Here is a 10,621-nt window from a genome sequence, read left to right on the forward strand (position 1 = left end):
TTTTAACCGCCGCGTCCGTGTGCGGACTGTAGCCAAACGTGGCACACGGCCGACATTGGCACACCTGGGGTCTCTCACTGCCCCATGAACTTCAGTTCAGAGGAGTTCAGGGAGCGACAGTTTAGCGCACGGCATAATTAATAGAGTGATAACTTTCCAAAAGAACATGAAGAAATGTGGAGGAAACAGTCGGGCTATGGCAGGACCGCAGTGCAGTGTAGTTTTTGTACTGTTTCATACCCTGGTATGTGCACATTAGCAGGCGGTTGTACATGGTGTTTCTTATCTTTCCCTCATTGGCATGTGGCTGGTTGGTGCAGGGTCAGCAGGTTGACAGTGGCTGTTTCTCTGGTAATTGTGTCATCAACCATGTCTAGGAAACCCACAACTGCTGTGATCTGTTTACCAGACACAGGCAGAAACAGTGGGATCTGAATGGAGGGTCTCAGAGAGAGTATCTTGTCATTTTTGAGTGTGTGTTTTTGTGTGAGTGTATCTGTGTGGGACACAGAGAGAGTCATGTTGGAAAGTTTGATGGGTTTGCTGGCGTGATTCTGAGACACATGTTAAGCTCTTTGTCTACTGTGTAGCTTCTGACTCTATGCTCTGCTGTCAGCAGCGTGTAGTGTATCGGTCACTTAGAGAAGGAGAGAGTATCAGCTTTCTGTACTGAGGGGTTATTAATAGGGAGCACTCTACAGTTAGGGCATGCTCACTTGCACATACAGGTTCAACGAAGGGCACATACTGCTGGGCAGAGATCATTTACACCATTTAGCCAAAGCTTTTATCCAAAGCGACAATTATGACTGAATACAGTCTGAGAAATTGAGGGTTAAGGGTCTTGCTCAGGGGCCCAACAGTGGCAACTTTGTAGTGGTGGGGCTTTAACTGGCAACCTTTTGATTACTAGTGTGTGTGTAAATGTGTTTGGATAGTGTCTGTGTGTGTGTGTGTGTGTGTGTGTGTGTGTGTGTGTGTGTGTGTGTGTGTGTGTGTGTGTTTGTGTGTGAACAGAGGCCACTATATCCTGTCTTGCCAGGTGACTGTGTCAGCATGGCATAGTACCACACTCAAAATGTTTTGGAGTTTTTTCATTTCTTCCTCTTCACTTCTGGTTTACAAGCTGCATGCTGCTACTTGCAAAATTCTCCACCCATGCCACACACACACACAAAAAGGCTAAATGACTGAAGGTGTGTGAGTGGGTACCTGTTGAAAGATTTGCTGACTTTTTACCTGGTGTGTTTGAGCCAGGCCAGGATGGGTGGGTAGGAGAGGTTCTCACCAGTAGCAATACAATTCAGAAAAGGTCAGCTAGGGATTATAATCATTAAAATGTAAATGACTCACTGACTGACTGACAGGTTTTACTGAACTACTTAGCAGATCAAAATATCAATGGAGAGAATATTGTAGGTGTACATGTAATTCCTTGAGGCTACACCTGTACACACACACATGTACACATATACACACTGCAAAATGTTATGAAGTGATTAGAGTAAAATGAATACACATTGTCTACTTGGGTATTCAGACCACACAATGACTCCTTTATATCCATGTGCAGTATTTCAGATATGAATACTTAAATGAATCTTTTATTTATATATATATATATATATATATATATATATAGATTTCCCCCCCCATTTTTATATATATATATATATATATATATATATATATGGAAGCCAGGAAGTAGTAGGGTACACTGTTAATATAGCTTACACGTGAGAGAGTGCTTGTGCTTGTGTGTGTGATATCATCCCATTTGAGCAGAGAGTGATGTTCCTGTTTATTTCAGCACTGATAGAGATCATGATGCCTGCAATAAAAAAAAATTGCCTCTGTGTAGGTGGCTTGCCCAGGACAAAGTGTGCTGATATAGTGGTGCATGTGGTGCTGGGATACATCAGCGGTGGTGCCGTGACCCGTGATCTCTACACATGCCTGAAGGAAGCATAATCTTTCATGATCCACACACTTAAAAATGTTCCATCCTAGTGAGCACATTGGCCTAACTGAAGGCTGTGGAATTGTTTGCAAAGACAACAGATGACTCACCAGTCCTCTGTGCATTTTCATTAGCCATGGCCAGTCTTGTATGCATGCATGCATTTTGTTTGCTGTTGATGCTCTAAAAAATGATGTGGGGTGCTTTGACTTTTATTGATTAAGAGCAGAAAGGCAGAACTGCAGGAAGAAAATGCTGGCACAGTTTAACATGCACACGTACACATGGTGGGAGTGGATCCAGTTTAACATGCACACGTATGCATGGTGGGAGTGGATCCAGTTTAACATGCACACATATGCATGGTGGGAGTGGATCCAGTTTAACATGCACACGTACACATGATGGGAGTGGATCCAGTTTAACATGCACACGTATGCATGGTGGGAGTGGATCCAGTTTAACATGCACACGTACACATGATGGGAGTGGATGCAGCTGATCACACAGACTGTTGAGACTGTTATCATGACTTCAACATTGACCTCTGAACCTAGACTTTGGTTTAGTTGGTTTACTGTTTGTGTGTGTGTGTGTGTGTGTGTGTGTGTGTGTGTGTGTGTGTGTGTGTGTGTGTGTGTGTGTGTGTACACGCGCACACACACGCACAGTTGTGTGTGAGAGCAAGATGGGGGTGTTTCTCCTTTTTTATTGTTTTACAGTTCTGTTCAGAGCTACACAGAATGAGTTACTGACTCCGAGGGAAAAAAACAAACAGTAAAGTAAAATATAATTTTCCTGGGGATTCCTTCTTCTGTTTAAACTAGCACAGACATAGGGGAAAGACTATTACCCATAATAATACAAAAATAATTTCCTCCCACATATGACAAGTGCATGTATGATATTCAATTTAATTATTAATAGAGTAGTTACAGGAAGGACTGTTTATCAGGTAGTCAGGTGTGTGTGTGTGTGTGTGCTGCTTTATGGTAGACTAAGAAGTATTGTGTTTCTCATTCTCATCTCCTTATTCAGTATTGAGGCAGATGGTCAAGTGTGGAAGAGTGGGGTTTGTTTCTCTATGTGTGTGTGGGAAGGGGGCCAAGAGTAACTATGCATTGTTCTTCTCAAAAGTGCCTCAAACATGTGTTGGCTGTTGCCATGACCATAGCATATTAGGGAGATATTGGAACATGGGTGTGTTTGTGCCCGTGTAAATGTTTTAAAGTGTTCGCTTGCATGATGGCAAATGTCTTCCCATTTGCATTACCTTTGCATTGCGTGTTTGTGTGTGTGTGTCTCACTGCTGGGCAAGAGCAGACATAGATGCAGATGTGCTGTATGACTCAGGTGTGTTTGACTCTTAGCCTCTCCACGTGACTCAGTCCCTCTCCGCTGCGTTGTGTTGAGTTCTCCGAGCCACCAGACAGCCCATATTTCCCCCCAAAGTCAGCTCCCTGTACATCTATACCAGCCATTCTAAATAGCTTTGTTCAGATATGCTATAAGATAGAATATATCACCAACGTGGATCATATGGTGGACCCCAGGACTGGTTAATAGCCACTGCTATGTCTTTAAACTCCTATATGCTAGCGATTGCATCCCAGTTGCTTTTCTTCCCAGTTGCTGACTGTCTTCCTCCATCTCTGAGATGCCTAGAACGATGCAAGGAGAATCATGAGATTATTGTTAAGCTCATATAGTCTTTATGAAGCCTAACTAAACCCACAGCAAAGGTACAAACCATTCTAAAGACATCAGTGTCAGTCAGAACTATGAATACTGTATGCTATGGTTAAAATAGGCTATAACTATTAGAGAATTCACATTGTACTGATGTTCTTATAAAAGACATAAAGAAAGAGAAACGCTTCGCACAAGCATATTTCTAAATGTAAATGATGTGTTTGACTATGTGCTGCTGTAATTGTAGGCTCCTTTACGGGAGGCTCAGCTCCGCATTTGGCCACTCCAGGTTTGTCTACTGGCCCCTCCCTCCTCCACCCTGGCACCGCCCACCGACCGTTCTCCACACCTGCGGCTCACTGTTGCCCTTCTTAGGACACACACAAATTCCCTGGCTGTTTCTTTTATCTTAGCAGTCGACTGTGGCAGTCTGCATTGTGCTCCTAGTTCACATTGCTTTGCTTGTCAGCTGTCCTGTCTGGCTTTGACCCTTTGTCTATTTTTGTGTTTTTGATCGTGGAGCTGCCTGTTATTATCCCGTCAACCTGCTTGTTAATCCTGCTGCCTGTTTTGTGGATTCCTTGCGGGATAGCCTTAGTAAAGACCCATCCTGCTCTCCGTGCAAGTAGAGAGGATCACTGATATGATGAGTCTGAGTTTTTTTAAGGCAAAAATAATTTATTTATTTACTTTAAATGCATCGCTGTGCCTTGGACGCAGCTCCTGAGAGTTGGAAGAACTCCCTCCGGCGCCTCTCCAGACGTATCTGTAGACTTTCTGACGACGAGCTGAGCTTGGAGAAAGCACCAGCTCTTGGGGTTGGATTTATTTACCGGTTGTGTGTTTGTGTTTCTTTTCCACGTTCAGCCAGGTATGGGTGGTGCCGTCCCTCGTTTTTAATGGCAAGTGAGAGAGGGATGGCTACACTACCCATCCCAAGCCCCGATTTAGTTTTTTGTTTTGTTTTCCTGCTTCCCCAAGTGCATTGCTAGGCTCCATGTGATTTGTATATGAACCACATCCTCCTGCCAGGCCCTGAGAGACCGTACTCTGTGTGTAGTGCAACGAACCTAGTCACAGTACATCAACACCCAGCTACACAAACAGTGGGAAATGCATGTGTTTGCCTCAGACTGACTGAATGTTACACACACACACACACACACCCAAAACTTAAGCATCTCCTCCACCCTTTGTGTGGTAGATGGTAAACATATCGAGTGGAACGTTTCTGAATGTTGTATTCTTTTGACAACAGTCCGCATTTAAGAGTGTTTTGGTATGTGTCACATTTAAGTTTCTTTGCCATTCTGAACACAAAACATTTCAAAGACCACATTCACTGTTTACTAAGATAGCTGCGAATATGAAAGCTTGTGGGACGATGCGTGTCGAGATTGGCTCCACAAGCCTTTCCAGTCTCTTCTTGTTGTTTACAAATGTCTGGAAAATATATGCACACAAACTGCATCATCTGCCTAAAACAGTTTATCATTCCAGAATACTTCACTTTGGTGAACTGATTTACAATCAGTTTCTAACCATTATGAGAGGCATCTCCAAACTGTTCTGAGATCAGTAACTATAGGAAAGCTTTATTCCCGGGCTGTTAGCATGTCTGGACATGTCTGCAAGTCTTTTCAGCAAGTAAACACCAACCTTCTGTTTCCAACATGCAAATTTTAGCCCATGTCCATCCAGAAAGCACTCGTGAAACATACTTTAAACTGAAGATATTCCTAAAATTGTGATTACTGCCTGCCTTCAATTTCATTTGGCTGCAAGAAGGGGGGTGGGGGAGAGAAAGAAAGTGAGAGAAAAAGAAGAGAGATCCTGGGAAAGATTTTCTGCTGTGTTGTATTTCTCTTGAGGTCAGAGAGCTTCTAACTATGAGCATATGCACGTTAAAGTCCCTGAGGTTTAATAGCCGATGTCGGCTCCGGCGCTTCGGCTCACGTCACCTAGCATAAACCCAACTATGATTCACTATTGTACGCTGACTTCATACCCCAAATCATAAATGTCAATCATTTATGTAAAACACTTATACTGAGGCAAGAGACCTGCTTACAGATGAATCCATTATGTGTTCAGATGTTATCACGTGGGCTTTCAGAAAAGGGAACCAAACTGTGAATCACTGATGTACAGTCCTAGCCGAGGTAACGCTGCATGACAAACCTGCACCTTAACGCCGACGCAGTCTTAAATGTGCGAAGCACTAGCTCATGCAGTGCTGTTTGGTGAGAGAAGCTCCTGTAAGAGAGCATTTGATTACTTTATGCATTCATCTTGTTCCCAGCTCACGTTACTGTAGCCATATATGCTGAATGCGAACATGCGTTGGAGTCTTTGGTTAGACCTGATCTTCACAGTAGTGCAGCAACTTAGCATCTCCTCCTGTTTGAGGCTTGGCTTGAATGTTGAGGTCAGTGGTGAACTAGGGACAGTGTTGCCAGTGCCTAAAATGGACCTCCCGGCCTTTGTGCTTAGAGAAAGTCGGTGACAGTGAGTGTGTGTGTGTGTGTGTGTGTGTGTGTGTGTGTGTGTGTTGGCGTAGGACGTTTTCAAGTGCTTATACAACCATAATGAAAAGGAGACAGGAGAACACACACTGTTGAAAGTTAAACCTGGATAACATTCAGCATGTCCAGTTGTTACATACTTTTATGCTCAAACATCTTCATTCACCTTGCTGGGGGGAAGGAAAGACACCATCATGAGATCAGTCACTGGTGGCTTCAGTTGGTAGCTTTTCCTTTACATTGCCATCATGTACCAAATGACTTTTTCAGCCATGTGCCCTTAGAGATGCTATAAGCAGATTTGTGTGTGTGTGTGTGTTTGTGTGTTATGGGAGAGAGACAAGACAGAGAGACAGAGTTAGAGGTAAAGGCCAGCTGGAGGTGGCACCTCGCTGCATGTGGATGATTAGAGCTACTCCTCTCTTTCTCTCTTTCTCTCTCAGCTGCTCTTCTGGTGGGCAGTATGAGTGGGGTCGGCATCTGGTGGTCAACTCAGGCCACAGAGGGTGATCTCACCCCAGACTGACCACCAGTTTTCCTCTCACCAGATGGACTCAGCATCCCTTAGAGGGGAAGGGCTGGGTTAACTGTGCAAGAGCTTCTCTCTGCCTCTCTTACACACACACACACACACACACACACACACACACACACACACACACACACATACACACACACACACACACACACACACACACCACACTTCTGTGTGAAGAAGAAGAAACAGTCCCTGCTTTAATACACACGCTGTCTGAGGTGACCTACGTTCAGGCACTGGTTGGCATTCTAAGTGACATTCTTAAGTTTGGTATGTGGTTCCTCTGCTTGGGTTTGGCCTTAGCTGCATGGACTGTACCTTTGGGACCCAGTAGAGCAGGAAGCTTGAGAAAAGCATGTGCTTAGAAGCCACGACAGTTCAGTTTCTTCACAGGTAGGGAAAAGTGCTGAATGTTTTATGTGCATGTGTGCATGTGTGAGGGTGAGAATAAGTGACTTTGTCCAGAGGTTGGTAAGCAATGTTATTTCCTCATTTGACAGATTGTCATTTCTGTTGTGTTTATAGTTTTTTTGTTTACAGCAGTGTGTTCTGCTGGAACATTGTGTCACATTGTTGTCATGTCATATCCCAGAATGCACTTGGGATCAACACCATTGTTGGAGACTTACCAGTGTTGGAGATGGGATTTACAGGCGACATGGATAGATTATAGGATTTAAGGTGAAAAGAGAGAGAGAGAGACAAAGAGAGACAGAAGAGATGGAAAGATAGAAGTCTGGATCCTTGATTGACCATGACAGGTGTCTTCCTGCATCCTGTGGTATCCATTTGGCCTTACTGTGTGTCTTTCTAAGTTGGTGAGAGAAAGAGAAGACATGAACAGGTGCTGTGTTTTGGTTTTTAGATACAGATGAACTTTCGATCTCTGACATACTGAGGTCCTCAAATGCATCACATAACCCAAGAGACATCATGTGGTCACTGAGGTGACCCTGAGGCGCTGAAGTTCTCCCTAGAACCAACAGAAACAGACTGCAGTCAGATATGTCAGTGTAAGATATAACATGGTGATCAACCATTATAGGTTTTGTTTTGTGTGTGTGTGTGTGTGTGTGTGTGTGTGTGTGTGTGTGTGAGTGAGTGAGAGAGAGAGAGAGAGAGAGACAGAGAGAAAGTGAGAGCTTTCGTCAGTGCCAACTGTTGACCATCTGTGGCAGAGGTGCACGGGTCTCTTAATCTAAATCCGCAGATCCTTTGTTGTTTTTCCTCAGTTAGTGAACCCTTAGAGGTACAGTGCTCAGGTCAGGGGCCAGGCCAGTCTTCTTGAACCTCATACAGGCACTGCTTTCTGGGCCTGGCGCCCAGCCTCTCCCGCCCGCCTGGTCTGGCTTCTGGAACTTACCCAGGCTCACATGAAGGACAGTGACACTAAGAACAGGCTGTGGGGGAAAAAAAAAAGACATAGTCTAAACTTGTTTTAAAAATACTTACCGAAAAAGGTCTCATACATTTCATAGCTTTTGGCAAACGTTTAAGCTGTGTGTGCGTGTGTGTGTGTTGCTGAGAGGTGTAAGTGCAGGAGGCTTCTTAAGGTCACACCTATGTGCACCTGCTGTTCAGGCTCATACTATATGGAGCCCAGCTGAAGTCCAAATGGAAGAGGGGAAACGTGCTGCTACTGACACTCTCCCTGAGGTTTAGAGAGGCCAGGGTGCTTCTTTATTTATGCTACTTTAGCTGCAAGCATTACATGATGCATAAATATACATAAGACCACATCAAAGGAATATAAACCACATAACCACTGCAGCCAACAAAATGTCATCACAGAAACAGTTTGGATATGTTTATATAAAAGACTAAAGTCCCTATGTTTAGATCTTTGAAACGACTATAAAAATTTCACTGCTAAATATACTGTATAGTTTATACATTTTTATATATCTTACAACTGTGTATATGTTTTCTGTTTTGTGAACATTTCTGTTATTTTATGTTGCCTTTTCCCAAAGTCCATTTATGATGTGATTACTTAACTTCCCAGTTGTCGGCATCGTTCCCATTCTCTGACGTTTCCCACGTCTCCTTCTGAGCAGGTCCGACTGGGTGGAGATCGTGGAACCGCGCTCGCAGGAGCGCATGTACGTCAACCTATTGACCGGCGAGTGCGGCTGGGAGCCCCCGTGCGGCGTTCCTGTGCGCCAGTCCGATGGCAACCAGTGGTGGGAGCTGTTCGACAACAACAACAATCGCTTCTACTATTACAACTCCACCAGCCAGCAGACGGTGTGGCACCGCCCCCAGGGCTGCGACATTGTGCCTCTCGCCCAGCTCCAGGCCATCAAGAAGAGCTCCGAGGCCGAACTGAAGGGCCACGGGCGACCTGGGGCAGGGTCGGGAGACGGTAGGCACACCCCCCTGACTGGAATGGTTTCGCCCATCGCAGCCGCCTCCCAGGAGCCAGAGAGCGGGAGGGAGATGCCATTGTCTAATGGGAGAGGGGACAGTCTAGAGAAGAGGAGTCAGGAAATCAGGTGAAAGAAGTGGCCATATCGGGGAAAGTGTGTGTGTGTGCATATGTGTGTGTGTGTGTGTGTGTGTGTGTGTGTATGTGTGTGTGCGTGTGTGTGTGTGTGTGTTTATGAGAGAAAGAAAGAGAAAGCAATTTTAGAGAGCCTTTCTTTTAATATGGTTTATCACATCAGGATTGTTAACAGTTTAAACATTTAGAGGAATATTAAATGATTTTTCCAGTGTCAGTCTGTGACATATCATCCATTACCTCAGATGATACTTTGGAGACATTCCCTAAACTTAGGGGGGAAAAATTGAAAATCCCATTGACTGGCAACACACTTATAATGGAAGCCTGAAGGCATTTCTTAAGACAGGGATCAACAGTTGCCCTTGAACTTCCATTTCAAGTGTGGTTCCAGTCAATGACTTTTTCCATTTTTAAAAAAAAAACTGGCAACTCTGTGTATCTACAGCTGGAATCTTTAATTGCATAGGTTACAGATGACCTGCTTCAGGTGCCTTTGGAGCAGTGGTAGCTCAGTGGTTAAGGTACTTGACTTGTAATTGCTGGTTCAAGTCCTGCCACTGCTGGGCCCCTGAGCAAGGCCCTTAACCGTCAATTGCTCAGGTTTTACTCAGTCATAATTGTAAATTGCTTTTGATAAAGGTGTCAGCTATATTCCATAAATGTAAATGGAGCTGCTTCAGAATACAAGCCTGGTTGCTAAGGAACCCAGAGCTGGCTGTAGTCATGTTTGTTGGGATTAACCCATAGTTCTAAATGCACACATGAGTTGAGCAGATGCACAGAAAATTGCCATGTGCTATATATAACCTACATGTGGTGTCAAATGTCATTGTCATATTTTAAGTAGACACACCCACACACCCACATACAGTATTTATGGCATCTGAGTGTGAGAAAACAAAAGTGTGAGCGTTTGGGTATTGTTTGCCTACCATAAACTATAACATAAAACTATTACAAGGGCCTTCTTATCTGTTCTGACCATCTAAATAACCCCTTTGCTCAGCTCCCAGGTTCCCCATGGCAGTCTGAAAGTAAACAAACGTAGATTATAGAAGTCATGAAAAGATTCTTCTTCAAACTTTGGAGCCAACTGACCTCCTTCCCTCTCTTCATCTGCCATCTTTCATCAGCAGTGAGCCCAGCCCGACTGTGACTCCGAGCATGGCCATGGCGGGCAAAGCAGCTGTGCAAAATGGGATTTCTCGCTGATGTGCCCAGAGCACTCCACCCCAGATTATCCCACGGCGTGCTGCCATTTTAACCCGTGATGGTGTCTGCCTTAGCACAGGCTAGTGTGCTAGCATAGCTTAGCAAATTCAAAGTTCATCGACAAATTTGTTTGTGCAACACTTTTTACAACAGGGATTTTCACAAAGCAGCTATACAGAAATAGTTAA

At 44.3% G+C, this 10,621-nt stretch overlaps 1 protein-coding gene across 1 annotated transcript in view; it reads left to right on the forward strand.

Moving 5' to 3' along the window:
* arhgap46b (Rho GTPase activating protein 46b) overlaps positions 1 to 10,621 on the forward strand; it is a 53,414-nt gene that overhangs the window by 9,505 nt on the left and 33,288 nt on the right. The window contains exon 2 of the mRNA XM_035522396.2: positions 8,773 to 9,210. Coding sequence (XP_035378289.2) covers positions 8,773 to 9,210 — 438 coding nt within the window. The remainder of the gene's footprint in view (positions 1 to 8,772; positions 9,211 to 10,621) is intronic.

Source organism: Electrophorus electricus, chromosome 24 (assembly GCF_041902795.1).
Source record: "Electrophorus electricus isolate QZ-2024a chromosome 24, ASM4190279v1, whole genome shotgun sequence".
Taxonomy (NCBI): domain Eukaryota; kingdom Metazoa; phylum Chordata; class Actinopteri; order Gymnotiformes; family Gymnotidae; genus Electrophorus; species Electrophorus electricus.